General features: G+C 39.7%; 1 protein-coding gene across 4 annotated transcripts in view; it reads right to left on the bottom strand.

Annotated features, from left to right (window-relative positions):
- The window catches only part of ZC3H12C (zinc finger CCCH-type containing 12C), a 41,091-nt gene that overhangs the window by 11,334 nt on the left and 12,100 nt on the right, over positions 1-17,657 (bottom strand). For 3 of the 4 annotated variants that reach the window (XM_075082668.1, XM_075082652.1, XM_075082661.1), the window contains 2 exons: positions 16,975-17,089; positions 8,530-9,296 (listed from right to left, as the gene is read on the bottom strand). In XM_075082668.1, coding sequence (XP_074938769.1) covers positions 8,530-9,296; positions 16,975-17,022 — 815 coding nt within the window. In that variant the 5' untranslated portion in view covers positions 17,023-17,089. The remainder of the gene's footprint in view (positions 1-8,529; positions 9,297-16,974; positions 17,090-17,657) is intronic. The other variant, XM_075082676.1, reaches the window with a different exon arrangement.

Raw genomic sequence — 17,657 nt, 5'->3', positions numbered from 1 at the left:
TACTTTGTCAAGAACCTTTCTTTTAAGAATCTCTTCCCAATTATTACAAGTATGTGAAAGCTCAGAGCAGTCAGGATGACAGCTGCAGCCCTGGGTAAGACATTGGTGTATTTTGCTTTGGTTCTGCTTGCCAACTATATTTAATCTACTATTCTGAGTTGAAGGAAGATGAAGTATATTCCTTAAGATGTATCTATTTCTCTTTCATACCATGCATAAAATTCTTTTTATCACCACTTTTATATTTAGCCTGTTGATAGCAACCGCTTTATTTTAAAAAGAAAAAAAACAAAACAAAAGCAATATAACACTTCCTGAGCAAAAAAAAAAAAAAAATCAATCAAGCATTTTCTACGATAGCAGAGTTGGTAGAAAGTGGTAAAATATGATGAGAACATTTTCATTTTCTCCATTACCTTCCTAGCCCCCAGACAAGGTTTTCAAGTGACTAAGTCTTGAAAAGAGTTGCAGTATAACCCTGAAACACCAACTACTTATAGTAGCTGCAAGACCTGGGGCATGTCCTACCCCAATATTCAAACCAACATGGAGCTCTCAGATTTTGAAAGCTACAAAAAACATACACACTGGTGACAAGAGGCATTAGAGCTGAGGTCTACAGTATTGTCTGTTGTAATACATAGACAGGTTTTTATACAACTGAAATCTGACACATCAAGGTATTCCCCTTGTAGAAGCATACTGATGAAAAGCAGGAACAAGTAAACTAAAACACAGATCAATCTAGTAGATTTAGAGAGTTGCCAAACTATTTTCTTCCATCATGTTATAGGAGGAAAACAGTGTTCAGTCCATAACATAGAGACATAAGAATTTCCACCCTGTATCAGATTAGTGCTCATTAGCCTGGCAGCCTGGTTTTGTCACTAGCCTCATCCCTTGCTTAATTTTTTTTTAAAGCTCCACTAATTTCTTAATCACAGTATTAATCTGTCCTAAAGCACTTCTCATTAACCTAGGCCTTGTATCAGTCCTGCATTTGCTCCTTATACATACATTCTGGTGCTGACACAAAATGGATTAAACAGTTCCCAAATCTTGGGTTTTTTTTTTCCCCCCCATTAGCCCATGACAATTTTCTCCAATGCTTTGAGGTCTTTGAAGGAAAAAAAAAAAGCCTTGGAAGCTGTACCATCTTTCATCTGTAGGGCTTCCAACACTGGGGCACTCTACCGAGTATGGCAACTGCGGTCACTAGCCAGACGCGCATGCGGGTCTCTGACTGATTAAGAGTCACGCAGTCAGCTGTCAGAGGTCAAAACAGGCAAAGAGAAGTTATACTCAAAGCTGCCAGTGACAAGCTCCTATCCACATGATCGTTACTTGTTGGAAAAATAATTTTATCTATTCCTTGTAGCCTGACTTCTTAAAATAACCGAAGAAACAAGTCAGGCTACAAGGAAAATGCTGCATTAGACAGCCAGCATCACTGAAAGATGAATATCTGAATCAAAGTACCATCATGTCTACCAAGCTCAGCAGTACACACTCTGAGAAAAGGCTAGTGAAGCTAAATTGTTAGTTAGATTGTTATAATACATATGCAATTAAATTGCCAGATGAAAACTACATCTGGCAGAGATGAGACAAATCAAATCATCCTTCGGTTGACACTGCAGGGAGTAATTTGCAGTTGTGGAAAAACTTCTATGTAGACAGAGTATCAGCAAACCTTTCACTACGGCCAAATGACCTGCCTCATGGTTAACACAAGGAGACAGGACTCAATTGCCTAAACAGAGATGTCTAATGCTGGTTTTGGCACCTTTGGGTATCTCACACTTCCTCCAGCTGAATGCCACTCCTGAAGGCATTGGGGTTTGTGTTGCATCTGTCAGGCCTTGGTACATGTTTCTGATGCCACCAAGCACCTAGAACATTCATAGCTGGAGAGATGGCTGGGCATGAAAGCTGTAAGAAAACTGTAAAATACTTGTCTTAAGTGGAAGTGCATTTAACCAAAATACAGAACCCCCAAATCAGCATCTTCCTCTCACAAATAAAAATGAAGTATGCAATGGTTATCTCACGTTGTATTTTCCCTTGTGCGATGAAGTACCACCAAGCATCATTTAAATACACGGGCCAGGTTTTCCAAAAGGGGAAACTGAAGTCCATCACCTCCATGGCCTGGGAATCCTAAGGTTTGAAGTTTTCAGAAGCATCTAATTGCTCAAAATAAGATTCATTTATTTCAACCTGCAAACCCAGATAGCAAGTGATCAAAATACTTCAGTTCTTTTGCCTGTATCATTGGAAAGTGGTTGTCTACAAATTGTAATACAGAAAGTAAACTATCCAATTATTTGCTTATCAGTGTTGTCTTCATGTTGTGCTCTCTGTAGGCACAGCAGACTTCTTTTTTGCCTATATGTTTTCAACACAAAGTTTTACGTACGTTTACATAAAATTTGAAACCCATTCTTTTTGCTGTTAGCGAATAAAGTCTGAAGGCACCCAGGGTACCATAGAAAACTAACAAATATGGAACAGAAGCAAATTAATAGAATATTAAAAATTTTCCCACTGTCACTGTAACAACTCTGTTCCTTATTCTTTACTTAGTGGTAGCAAAAGCCTTACTTTGATTCCAGCAAAGAGAAGAATCACAGCAATAACTAATTTCAGGCAATTTTCAGTATCCCAAACTTATCCGTGAAAAGGACAAACAATGAAAAAGGGCTGTGCAGCATGTTGCAGTATATTCACTTCAGAAGGAACTCACTCTCTCTCAACCTCAGCAGTAAAGGGAAGTCTTAAAATGAAGGGGTAAAAGAGAACCTCAAAACCTCACTTCTGCTGCCTCACAGACAGACAGAACCTTCTTCCCTTCATTCCAGACTGTGGAGGAAGTTCCAGGCTGAGGAAGTTGGAGATGCGTGAATAGAAGGTCCAGGAACACACTGGAGAGCAGAGGTAGGGGCTGAAGAGCTGACATTCTGCTGTTGCTATATGGGCACAGATCACCTTCTTTCACCTACTTCAATTATGTAAAGGGAAAATTTAGGGTAGCTTAAATCTCATCACACAGGGGTACAGAACTATTACTGACTGAAATGTGTTATCTGCCTAGTATCTACGTTGCACAGTTACGCTAAATAAGGTCCTGAGTGTATTGTTATGTCAATGGACAAATGCTTTTCTTGTTCATGTGCACTAAGGCTCTGAACAAAGATTTTGCATTACATCATCACCACCTACATCCATTAAAAAACCCCACCTTGTGAAGCAGGGTTAGGGCTACACAGTTCTCTGGAAAGCCAACATAGGTCACTGCTCAGGTATGGCACAAATGAATCCTGGGTCCTATCCCTTAGTCCAGCCTCACTTTCAGCTGTGGGAAGTGTCTATCGAGAGCTTCATAGCTGCTCCAGGGGATTGTCTAATGTGCTGTTCAGCTCTGATTTTAAGTTTACACACACACACACGCACAGAAAAATCAGTCTCATCTGCAGGAGTGTTTTAACAAAAGACCTTGTGGCTGTTAGGCTTAAACACAGAGTCACCTCTCCTCTTCTGGAAAAGTATTAAGTCAACACCATGAAAGCTAGAATAATGAAAGAACAAGACCAGATTTGAAGCATCCCATAGAAACTAAATGGCAATTCTTCAAGCCACAGCCTGCAAAAGCCACCTTTCTGGTATTCAGTTGAAAGAGGGGCTTGCTTAATTTTTAAAACTTTAACCAATTCATATTCTTTAGACAATATTGGAGTTTTAAATTTTAAATACACAAGATGCATTTGATCAACTGTTTTCAGTTTAAGGCACAAATGACAATCAATGCCATCTCAAAGTTTAAGAAAAGCTTTCCAAGCATTACCGAAAGGCAGCTTGTCTAGAACAGGAGTAGCCACCAGACTAGACGAGCATACTTGCTGGCTCTGGCTGGCCAGAATAAGTTATTCTGGCCCAAGCCTTGTTCTGTGCTGTCCTCAAGAAACTCACAAATCCACCCATCATCAGTTGACTAGATGCAACCGGTTACACAAATATGAACATCCAGTCACACAATCAGACACATTCTTCCTCCTTTCTATCAGAGCTAGCTTTCTCCCAACCACAAAAACATCGGGTTTCATTTACAGGTCTAATGAAAAAATAACGCTTTCTGATATTTTCTTTTTCTCTGAATTAAGAATCTGAATCAACTCATTTTGCAGCTGCTTAGTTACTATATGAGATGCAGATAGGAAAGCATCCCTTGCAGTGAGATAGAGGCAAGGCTGAAAGTAAGTCACTCTGTGTCACACATCGAATGTTTTGTGAAACCGCATCCTTAATTAGTCATGCAATGGAGAGACAGGGCAGCATACAATGTTTGATCCTTCCCAAGAGGATAGCTATCTCATGCTACTTGTATTACTGGATATTACTCACCTCAACCTTCTCCACAAAACTTCATCTCCACTCCCTTTCACCCCCATCAAATACATCCTTTAAAGGAAAATTACCAGTTCTTATGTAGAACAATTCTAATAGTAAATGGTATCATCAAGTACATGTATTACTACAATATGGGAGTAAGAATATAGATCAGAGTCTACCCATTTTTGTGAGAACATATAAGAGAGCTCCCAAGAATATTGCTCGAAAGACTAACTGCAGTCTTGCTTAGGGTACAGGCCCATTCCGCTTTAGCAACTCCACAGCAAACTCATTGGCCACAGCTTGGAAAAGCAAAGAGAAAAGAAAAGAATAGACTGTGCCAATTTACAGATTAGTTGCTCGTAACAGGACCCTGGACATTTAGACACAAAAATGTGAACATGATTGTCTGAACTGCAGGTGAATTCCTGTATCTCCCCCATTGCTTTCAACATTGTTCTTTTACACGTAAAAGCTGAAATCTTTCCCTTTAAGTATTTAAAGTTCTTATTTACTATTACCTATTTTCTTGAAGGGGAAAGGACAGATCCTCCCAGTGAAAAACTGGATGCACAGCTGGTGTCAGCAACAGAGACTCATCTTTTACAAACATGGGACCAGCTTTATAACCAAGGACTGATTTCTAGGAACAGGTGGGATCCTCTTGGCCAAGCAGAACAAAAGCATCTTTGCCAACTGGCTGACCAAAAACAGAGCAAAAGTGCCTTTGCCAGTAGGCTGGCCAACAGAGCAAGGCATGAGCAATCCAGGAAGTTTCTGGAGTACATTGATGATAACTTCTTAAAATGGGTAACTGAGGACCCAACAAGGGAAACTGCTGGACCTCATACTTACAAACAAGGAAGAACTGGTCAGAGATGTGAAGGTCAGGGGCAGACTTGGCTGTAGTGACCCTGAGTGGTGGAATTCATGATCCTGTGAAGAGCAAGGCAAAAAGCAGGATCACAACCCCAGGCTACAAGGAGAGCATACTTTGGCCTGTTCAGGGGAATCCCATGCGATATGACCCTGGAGAGAAGAGGGGCACAGGCAAGCTGGTTGATTTTCAAGGATTACCTCTGCCAAGCTCAAGACTGGTCCACCCTGATGTGCAGGAAGTTGGGCAAAGGTGACAGGACGAGACTTTCCCTCAGCAGAGGTTAGGGAACACTGAAATGGGGCATTCCCAAGGGGCCTTGATGGGATGCGCTCTAGAGTATTGAAGGAGCTGGCTGATGACATTGCAAGGCCACTCTTTGGTAATCTTTGAAAGGTTGTGATGACTGGGCAAGTTCTTAAGGACTAGAAAAGAGCAAATATCCCTTCTGTCTTCAAGGCAGGCAAGGATAATTCAGGGAACTACAGGCTGGTCAGCCTCACCTTGTTCCCTACTAAGGTGATGGAGCAAATCCTCCTGGAAGACCTGTCCTAATAAATTATGTAGATTGGGTGAAGGTGACTGGGAACAGTCAGCATGGATTTATGAAGGGGAAATATGCTTGACCAACCTTATATCCTTCTACGGTGAGATGAGATGACTGGCTTAGTGGATTAGGAGAGCAGTGGATGCTGTTTATTGTGGCTTTAACAAAGCTTTTGACACTGCCCCTTAGAACATCCTCACAGACAAACTAATCAAGTATGGGCAAAATAAGGGGACAGTGAGGTGGACTAAAATCTGGGTGAACTGCTGCACTCAAAGGATTATGATTAGTGGCATCAAGTCCAGCTGGAGGCTAATCGGTATTGGTGGACGTGAGGGATTGATACAGGGGCAAGCATTGCTTAATAACTTCATTAATGACCTAGATAATGGGACAGAGTGCACCCTCTCCAAGTTTGCAGAGGATGCATAACTAGGAGGAGTACACCAGAGAGGTGTACGGCCATTCAGAGGTACTCAGGCAGGGTGGAGAAATGGGACAAGAGGTACCTCAGCAAGTTCAACAGCAGGAAATGCCAATCCTGCACATGGGAAGGATTAACACAAGGCATCAGTACAGGTTGAGGGCCAACCAACTGGAAAGCAACTCTGAAAAGAAGGACCTTGGAGTTCTGGTGAACACCAAGCTGACCATGAGCCAGCAATGTGCATTTGCAGCACAGGCGGCCAACAGCCTCCTGGGCTGCATTAGGAAAAATGTTACCAGCAGGTCAAGGAAGGTGATCCTTCCCCTCTGCTCAGCCTTGGTGAGGCATCTGGAGTGCTGGGTTCAGTTCTGGGCTCCCCAGTATAAAACAGAAGTGGACAATACTGGAGAGAGTCCAGTGAAGGACAAAAAGTTAATCAAGGGACTGGAGCACCTGTCATATGAGGAGAGGCCAAGAGAGCTGGGACTGGAGAAGAGAAGGCTCAGGAGGAACTTATCCATGTGTATAAATACCTGATGGATGGGAATAAAGAGAACTGAAATTGACTTCTCACTGGTTGTCCAGTGACAAGACAAAGGAAATGTTGTTTAAACATTAAAAAAAGAAAACTTTCTTACAGTGAGAGCATTCAAACACTGGCCCAGAGAATACGTTGAGTCTCCATCCTTGGAGACACTCGAAACACAGCTTGAGATGGCCTTGAATTGACACTGCTTTGTGTAGGGAATTGGACTAGATGATCTCCAGAGGCCCCTTCCAATCTGAATGTTTCTGTGATTAAATTTGATAGAAAGCAAGTAAAGACCTGTTAATATGATTCTTGGAACTAGGAAGACTGTTATATTAATAGATATAATCTGTTTAAGCACTGTAGCATGCATAGCATGCATGCACATTTGGCTCATTTTATGTAGATGGTCGAGAAATTAAACTGATCATAGGAAGGCAGGACCTAAGTATTTATGCTAATAGCTGAATAAACATTAAGGAAAAAGTGACTGATCTGGAGCTACTTCTGGAATGTGTTCAGTGAAGTTTGTGGGAGAAGTTAAACCTAGGTCCACCCACTAAGTCTGAGCTGTGCTAACTAGCTAACACTTACACAACTGTTTTGGATTTATGTGAAATACAATCCCAACCCTTTTTAGAAGCCTCTGGATAACTTCTTGGCTGAATACCAGAACAGTGTTTGTTCAACTAGACATACTTCCTTACAGCTCAGTCTGAACAAAACATTTAGGAATGACACATCAGGTAGACAGAACTCTCAGGAATACCACATTTACAAAGCAGTAATAACCTACCTTTATGGGCTAACACATCTACTTAAATAAACAAAACCTATCATATTGGCGTGAATAAGAGCTGTATTTAAATTTCATTTTAAAAAGCCTCATTTAAAGGTAATTGACTTGATTAGGAGCTATAAAAACCCTGGGCCTTTAGCCCAGAAATGTCTTGCACAAACTTTTATTAGTAAGCTAACGAAAATCAAATCAAGTCATCAGAAGACTAAAATTGACCTTCTAAACCGTGGTTCTAGTAATCAGATAATCCTTATGAGTTACCCACTTAGTTACTAATCAATCTGTCAATCATTTATATAGCCATAAAACCCCTCATCTCTCAGCACATCTCGCTGCCATTTCCTTCTCTCTCTAATCACCAGTGAAGCCTCCCCACTGACAAGTTTCTTGCTATGCACCCAGATGACTGGGGTCAGGATGGGTGAATGCTGTAGATAGATGTGATATCTGTAGGCATGAAAGTGAATGTCTAAAGTGTAGTAATCTCAGGAATTAATCGCAATAAAAACCAACTCCAAATCTGAACCATTTATCACAGAATAGTACCAAGGAGAAGCATCTCTTAAGCCACTTAACTCTAAATCACTATTTTATAATCTTAAGGAATCTTACATTTGCTTTAACCTTCTGTATGTAATTGGATACAGCAGTTGCCCATAGCAATGCTGCCTACCAAAAATTAATGAAGGACTAGAATGGCAGTGGTAAGGAGAGATTTGATAGCTGCCTACAAAGGGAGACTGACATTAACCTGTGGTTGTTCTAACAGTGCGTACAAACCACTAACTGTTACAGATCTCTAGCCTGATTACACGACTGGTATACTGTGTGGTCGATGAAGATGCTTGCAAGAGAACCAGCACACAGTTTTAGGCAATTATACTGAACAACAGTGCTTGAAAGGGACACGGTTGTTCTGTTTCCATTTCAATATAAAAGCAAAAGCTTCATGGTCACATACCTCATTGCAACATTGCTGCCATCAATAACTATAGGCCTCAGGTTGTCACCATCCTCTGTCACATCCTCCTGCAGTGGAGACTCTGACCTCTGAGACTCTATGGAAGACACTTCACGCATTACACTAGTGTTAGCGCTAGTTACAGTCTGATCAGTCTCAGTTTTATTCCCAAGTTTGACAAGTTCTCCCAAAATATCATTTATTAAAGCATCAGTACCAAGTTTATTTAGTACAAGTTGAACCTGCTCTTCAGAGTAACCCAACTTAAGTGCAAACTCCAGTTTGGTTTGATATTCTTTCACCACATCAGGGGACTTTTTGACTTCCTTAGGTGCTATCTGAGCTTCTTCTATCCTAAAGTCTTGCAAGATTTCATTTCTTTTTAGTATATGAGGCTCTAAGCAAGGAGATCGGCACAGCTGTCGGTGAGTCTTAGACAATAAATGTGATTCTGATGCAGAATTGTTCAGTCTCTCTGAATCATTATCAGAATTTGTGCTTTCTTCAGAGTCACAGCTGGAGCTTCCAGAAGTCTCTTCAGATGCCTCCTTGTCTACATCTTCTTTCCTAGAATTAACCTTATCCATTGTTGGCTTCTCCGCCATTGACCAGGGTACAATTGCATTTATTTGTGTGCCAGTGGTCCCCACATAAAGATGACCTAAGTCATGCCCCAGATGATCCTTCAAGCCCATGAAGCTGCTGCATGTACTTGACTCCACTTTGCTGTTTTTCTTGTATTCCTGAATATAAAGTGTTCCGTATTCCTAAAGAGAGAACAGAAACGTTGCAATTGGTTATACATATTACTTGTTTTGTATTGTCTTGCTGCTTCCTCAGAACTGCATTTATTCTCTCCCAGCAGGGAAATATGACTTTTTTTTTGGGGGGGGTTGGGGGGTGGAACTTTTCCTAAGGAACATACATAGCTAAGTGGATAAACAACTGATCATCTGTATTGTATCCATTGTATCCAATGCTTTCACTTAAACATTTATAGAAATGGGTTTATGAAAGAACAGGAAAACAAACACTGCAAGTTTACCTACTGTAACACTGGTATTTCTTCTAGCTTTGTAACAACAACAAAAAAATGCAACTCTACAGGTACTAGAAAAGCTTTTTAAACTAAATACCTTAAACTCTCTGTTGAACAGGAAGAAATTAGCATGGTACTAGATTATCTGGCTTATTAGGCAAATACAAGACATCGTAACACATAAAAATTAGTAACAGAAAACATGATTAAATAAAAACTTATTGGCCCTAAAAGACACTATCAGTTCAACTGAATACACTCAAACTATTTCTGAATTCCCTGAATTCACTTTATAGTGATAATTAAGTAAAGAAAGACTAATTGCTCTCAACAGAGTGCTGTATTACTAACACATACAGCATTTAGAGACATGGATTGATCTAATGGCCAATAAAGCCCATGGAAGTCTTTGTACTGATCGCAACAAACCATTCATCAAGCCAACAAGGCAACAAAATTAAAAGCTGATTTCAACTCTTGGACTAGACTTGTGCAAGCCTTTTGCTGAATCAAAACTAAATATATAGACATCACGTAGGAAGAACAGAAGAAGAAAAGTTGCAGTTTTCTGGACTTCATACACTTGCCACATCAGTTTTTCTGGAGAAATTTTGCATAACAGTAGTTACATAGAAGTTAGCTACCCATTTCATTACAAGGGTTACTTCCACAATCTACATTTAAAGGCAGATTGTTACGTCTTTCCCTTATTTTGCTCTTTTACACAGGAATCTTTGCTAACTGCTTCAATAAAGTAAAAGATAAATTATCTCTCACAGATAAAAATGGACCATATGGACCAATTGTACTGCAAGGTTACCATGAAAAAGAATAATTTACATTATGGGAAGACTATGAAACAAAGAGTTCTTTCACACTTCCATCTCACAAAGCAGAATATAAAAGCAAAATGTAGAGGTAAAGGACTTCACTTGAACTTGACAGGTATATCACAAACACAAATTTCATCAAGGATGATATACCGAGAAAAAACATTATGTCAAACAGATTCTCTTGATTTATACTAATAATACAAGTTACAGGTATGTCTCACCAACAGCCAAAATTTCTGTCAGCAAATACATTAACTCTCCCATCCCCTTACAGGTTAGCATTTAAGAATGACCCAGTACTTTCAAAATACAGTGGACTTTCCTCTTCTTGGGATAAAAGATCTGAGAGTGCACACAAGAGGAATTCATCCAGGCTTGTGCTGGAGCTTTTTGGGTATGAGGAACAAACACTTACTTTAGCTAAGCATTTCTAGTTAAAGTAAATAAACAAGTAAATAAATAAATCTATCATTAGCATTTTCACCTCTGAAGTTTTATTTAGATCTGATCTTGCTAGAAGGCAGTAGGGTTGTAATACTCTCAAGCAGTGTATCAAGGAATATTACTTTCTCTTCGCTCAAAGCTTTAGGATTTCAAGCAACACCATAGATAAAACACAATGAGAATTTAGGAAATGAACCTTTTCATACAGTGATTTATTAACTAATGTAATGCACTCGATAGCACAGCACTAGTAACAAATCACAACAATATCCGAATAAAAGGATACAGTTAAACCCAACACTGTGGCCTTCACAGAACTGACACCCCCCAAAAAAAAATTAAAAAAATCTCAAACAAGAAACCCCTATTGGAAGCGAGGCTGCTTAGCAACCAGCCTTTAGTTGCTAGGATGCGCTCCTTTAACATACCATCATGAATACTAGCACAGCGAAAGAATAATTTGGTATGAACAAAAGCCTATGAAAGAGAGCGGGACTTAAGTGCGTCTGGTTTCCCCTCAGAGAACAATGCAGCTGCCAAACCGATCTGGAAGCCCCGACATCATTGTTCCACCAACGCCACAATCTGCTCTGACTCTAGGAAGTCTAGTTAATAGGCAACACTTTTAAGCTGGACTGAAAAGTTGAGCTGGCTCATGTACCACCGCCGCAGAATACGGGGAGATAATGGGTCACTGCCTAAATCCGTGTACTGTGAAATGTCATTTTACCATTGAACTATAAGTAGAGGGAGAGGAGTTTTTGGAAGGGGGGAGGAGGAGGTTGCATATTAACAGCATGGAATAAACAAAGCTTGAAGTGCACAGATCAGAAAGAGGATTTTTTTTTTTTTTTAGTGGTAGTTGAAATAATACTTAAGTCATTCTCCAATCACTTCTTCCTTGAAGTTTAAGTGTTTTACAGCAACTATGATCATAATACCCTCCAGCAGGATTCAAAGAAGTCACTAGCATATGAATGTGTCCGAAGATCAGGCACTATATGAAACATACTTCAGATGACTTGTACATCAACTGCATATGAAAAGTGACCACAAACTGAACTTAGTTCATTGTTGGGAATGTATACATTATCAGCCTTACATCTACCTCCTTTAAGTCTCCTGTCAATCTCCATCTTGCTCCAATATAAAATGGCTTCTTTTGCACAGAACTCTACTGTTTTCCATAAACTATCTAAAGAATGAGAGTAACAAGAGCAGCAACTTTAAAACCTGCCACAGATAGTATATAGTCACCATACTACTGCTTTAAAAGGGTAGTTAAAATGATGCCTAAACCCTGCATGCAAACTGAATTTATTTTCTGACAAATTTTTACATCTGTGAACTTTGTACACCATATTTGTGGTCAGCAGCATCTCTTAGAAATGCTAGACTTTGGAGCTCCCATCATGATGTCCTTGATGAGATTCATTGATTAGAACCATGAAAACCAGATGTCACTGTTGAACACTGCTGGAATTATTTTATCTTGATTTGGTTAGTGAAGAGCAACATGCTAGCCAGCCTATTTGAATGAATTTGTATTCCAAATAAACACTAATGTACCTATATATAGGAAAGCTTATGAAAACCAGAAAAGGTCATGTTTATCCAAGAAGTAACATCAGATAAGAAGAACTCCTTGCACTCTTCACTTACAAGGAGCTCTCATTATGCACATATTCTTTTAAAGTATGCTTACTAATAAAATGCAATACAGCTAAGAAAAATATCTGCTATGAATTCTGACTCAACTGAGAGCCAAACAAACAAAATCAGCAAAAAAATTATTGTCAAGAAAGTTTTCAACTTTTGGTTATGCTCATCAGAGCTGAGTAACAGAATTTGTGCTTTTGAAAAAGTAACTCACAACTTAGACCCACTTAGGGCAACACAAGTTTTAAACTGCAGCCTGTTTAAAACTACAGTATCTCACACTAAGTTTGCTGTTAAAGGCCTAAAATACTGTATTACCAAGTCAAAGACATTTATCAAGTATAGGGGTAATACTCTGGATGAGCACTGTGCTACTACATTGTAGAACTGTATTCTTCCCCCATTTCTTAAAAGTCACCACTATTTTCCACTAAAAATAACCACCTCATTAATTCACCTTCACAAAAAATATTTCTATTTCTCAAAGAGATGCAGGCAAGTAGATCACTGAATTTTTTAATGCGCATTCAGAATATTTTCCACTTACAACTGAACACAGAAAAGTAGTTTAATGCAAATTTAGTTCACAGAGGAAAATAACAAGGAATAAAATAGTGCATCATATGGCACAGTGTAATAGAAATCGCGCATTCTCAAAGGACCGCCAAAAGTTTCTGAAGATACACTCTATAGTGAAATAGTTCAGCATGTTTGCATATAGGCAGACTTTTTCTAAGTCTTCTAAACTTAAAAAGGAAAATACTGAAGTCACAGTTTTTGAAATGCTGCATTACTTGTCACAAACAGAAGTGCAGAGCTGATCAGAAAAACCCTGAATGTATGTTATCCAATTGATAAAGATACTGCAACAATGCAAATAAAATAATGAATATGTAATAAATACCTACTGCTGTAGTTTCTATGTATTTAATTACCATTGTATTTCAGCGAGTGCTGTTGTCTGCATCATTCTATCCAACAAAGGAAGGATGTCCCATTGAACAGATTGGTTAATGCTCTGGGGCAACAGATGTCTACTGGAACTGCAGGAGACCAGCAACTGGTGGCCTGCCCATCTTCTGAAAACTTTCAATAGACTCATGCATATGTTCACACAATGGGGCATGTGGTAGAAAGGCAAACCTCTTTTTAACCCTTTTATATGCTGTCTTTCCCTCCCAGCTGATATATGAAGGTCTTTGTTTTGTTTTTTTCTTTACAGGATCCTTGGAACACAGGCTCATGGAATATACAGTGTTTGTTCTTCAGCCTAACATCTGAACTCAAAACATAAAACAAAACAGATTAGAAAATTTTTAAAAATATCCAGGCTAGATCTGACACACTTATGAATAGCTTTCCAAGCACAAAACCTTTGACTGGAACATGTTCCCACCTAAGAGCATCCTAATGCTCTATCTCACACTGCAGTATCTTCAGATAGCCCACAGCAGAGCTCCTATTTTCACAAACACAGGAAATTTCACCCATTGTGTGGCATAATGGAAAAGTTGTTCTATTTTGGTTTTCTTTTTCTTAAAAGCTTGTTCTACCAGTCACAAATTAAAGTAAAAAATAGCTTTTTTTTGCCAAAAAAAGGGTAAATACCTGTAACTAAAAGTTGAAAACTCCCCTTCCCCATCAGGGGCTCGAGGCAAATTTTTTCTGTTGATGGCTATTGCAAGTGATGACCACTTTCAAATTCTTGGAACCATTACCAATGCTTCTGAAAGTTCCTTAATAGAATGCACTGAGTGAGATCACTGCTCTTTAACATACTTAATCTTCAGACATAACCATTTTCCTTTCCTGCTTTTTCCAAGAGACACCCAAACTGGGCAAATCTCAGCCAACACACATGCTAGCTATGTTGTCCAAATGCAAACTGATACGCTGGAACACCAGCAAGGTGAAACGTCCCATTTCTGCAGAGAGAAGCCCGTATACTTACGTTTGCTGGAAAGCACACAGACATTGGTTTCTTGTAGCTGTTCCAGAAGCAACTCCTTAACACGATTTCAGCTGCAGACTTCAGGCAAGCAAGCAGAACAATGAATGGATGAACAGATGGACCCGCGATGTCTTTGCTTAACCTATTACTGAGCGGACGCGGAGCCAATCACGACCCGCAGAGCTCACAATTAGTTGGCCGGGCAGATGCAAGGCAACCTCCCCACCCTGCATCAGGTTCGGGGGTTTCTAAGATAAGCAAGTTGATGTCATTCTCAGGGTCTGCCCCGGGCAGCATGTGTATTAACGAGGGGTGTGCAGCAACAATAGGCCATACAAAAGAGACTAGCAGGCAGCTGCTGTATGAGAGCCAGAGTCATTAGGGAGCAGGCTGCCAACAAGAAACACCTGGCTTGGGCAGACTTCAGCTTCTCCTCATTGTTTCTAATTCATGAAACAAAGAAAGGAATTATTTTTAAGTAGTAAAAGTTGTGAGTTCCTATTAAAATACATCAGTCTTAAGGAATATAATCCCTTCTATTATGGAAACAAAAAGTTCTTTGTAAGGAAAAATATTAAAGAGAAATAAATCTATCGGTAGCTATTGTAGTCCCCTTTTCTTGTTAGCAAAATTAATCATATTGGTATAAAGTGCAAGGAGGTATGAAAGGAGCTCACACTAAACACTGAAATGTATTCAGAAACAGCTTTCTGAATTTTCTGACACTTTTGTACATCAGTCAAGAAACATAATGAACTTTCATTTACACACAACTGTAACAGAGTACTTGGGGGTAATTTCAATGGAAGGTGAAACTGATTAAACCCAAATAATATTAATATGCGGAATAATGGATATTTTTAAGGAGTGGCACTGAAAAATTAGGGCACCTAATGGAAAGGAACTATAAACCACTCTTTTGTTCTGGAATCACTCATATTTGTTTGCAACAGAACTTTACCTTTTTATTTCACAGATCCATTCTAGATGCCAACATCTTCCTGTCTCTTTGCAATGACGAAATATTTGAACAAAAGTCATGAGCTAAGCCATAGCCAGCTTTTTATTATTTTTGTTTTTATTCAAGTAATCCACATGGAAACACAAATCCCAGTCCACACCTCCCCTCCCCGCCCAACATTTCCAATACCACCAAGCCCTGCAACACACCCATTTAGCGATGTAACAGTAGCAAGGTTTGATGCTTGATTTAAAAAAAAAAAAAAGCTAGATCAACATGGACTTTCACATAAAAAGCTGCTGCTGCTGGTAACTTCAGTGAAGACAGCTCAGAACCAAGAGGGACAGCATTCTACATTTGCAAACGTTCATCTGAATGATTACTAGGAAAGTGTATTTACTGAACTTCAGCATCCATTACACGAATAAAGGCAATACTGAGAACCACACAGGCAGCTGTCCTCCTCTCTTCTGGAGGACAGGCAATCTGCTGGGAAACATCTACTGTGATTTAACAGAAGAAAAGAATGAGAATAGGTTTGTTAGAACTGTTTTGAGTGATTTCCCAAGCTTTATGTGGATATTAAAGCAATTCAACAAAGTAAATGAAATCCCATACCATCATGCTATTACACTGATGCATTTATCACATGTCCAGATACTAAGCTGCAAAGCAGAAATGCCAGCTATGGTTTCTCTGCACTGTCCATTAAACACTCCTAAGAACAACTACTAACACCACTATTTTGGAGCTTTTAAGTTGGAGGCAGGAGGAGACTCCTCACTAATTTCTGCCACTGCGAACACAAAGAGTAAGAGAAAGCTACCCACGAGCACAGTGGGACGCCTGATCTCCAGCACTGGCTTAAGCCTCTTTGCAAACAGTGAATAAAAGCAGTGATCTGAAAAAGCTAATCAGTCCCGCTGTGGTATTTAGACTACCTCAGTTGCCGGTATTGGATAATGTTAAGCATATTAAAACTCCTGTAGGCAAAACAGGAAGCTAGTCCAGTTTGCCTATGTCCAAGAACTGCCCTTAAATGCAAGTAGGATCACTTGGCTAGTCATTAGTTGAATATCTCCCTGATTAGAGCCAGGCACTTCTTCTGCAATACCAGAAATGCTTGTTTTGCAGAGGACATGTATGATACCCTTTATGTACATCTGTAATAAATTGAGAACTTGGTAGCACAGAAGTCGCATACATCAGGCTCTACAAGCACAACTAGGGCAAGTGTATGATCTGGCTTAAAAAAATCTGCCTTAAAAATAAGGTTGTAAGAAGTTTAGTTGCAAAGACCTGCCCCCCTCAATGTCTTCTCCAGCAACAATAAGAATACCACCCTCCCCAAACAACTCTTCTTACTCCAAGTGGATGTCTTCACGGAACCAGGTCTAAACTTTAGTTGCAGATTAAAGTTCATGCTAACACCATGCTGCAGAACTATGACTGAAGTCAAAACTGATATAATCTGAAGACTATATTATAGTGTTTAATTTACAGAAAATATTCTAGGAAGCTGTAGTTGCATTAATTAAGATGACATTTTCTAATCTACCTTGTGCACAGTGTCAGTTCCTCGAACAGCTGCCTGTTCTGAAAGCATCTTCTCAGCTCTTCCCTAAAAGAAGTCACACTGTCCAAGGGTCACAAGGTGTCCTATGAAATCATGCCTGTGATGACAGAAAAGCATTTGTATTAAGGTTTAATCAGTATACGAAGCCTCTTTCTGGGAACGGTGAGCTCAACAAAGAAACGTTTAGTAAGAAACACTGTGGCTCTCCCATCGCATCTGTGAGAGGCTGTAACAGCATCACTAGAAGGTACACAGCACAAATGGACAAAGCAAGTTCTACTTCTTGTGCTAAAATCTCCAAATCCAATAACCTGACTAGTTCAGCTATCTCCTATTACCATATCTAAAATACAAAGAGTCAGTAAGTTAAATCCAGTCACCAAAATACAGCAAATGTAGCAGCTTTTTCAAATTTCTGGTCTTACAAGATCAGTGATCTATAAACACCTATTTTTGTGTCTCCTAGAGATTGGACGTTGTCTACAGCGCTCATCAGGTCCCTAACGCCACTTGATTAAACAGCAGGCCAGCACAAAATCCTGAACTGGCTGGAGGTGATGGGCTCGGGGATTCCACAGGGGAAACAGATTTCCGAACAGCACACAGCAAGGTGATGAGATGCTGCAGAGAGACATGGACCAGGATGAACCTCTCAGCTGGGTGAG

This window comes from Phalacrocorax aristotelis, chromosome 1 (assembly GCF_949628215.1).
Source record: "Phalacrocorax aristotelis chromosome 1, bGulAri2.1, whole genome shotgun sequence".
Lineage (NCBI taxonomy): Eukaryota > Metazoa > Chordata > Aves > Suliformes > Phalacrocoracidae > Phalacrocorax > Phalacrocorax aristotelis.
Note: the sequence above shows the minus strand (reverse complement) of the source record. Positions and strands in the feature narration are given on the sequence as shown.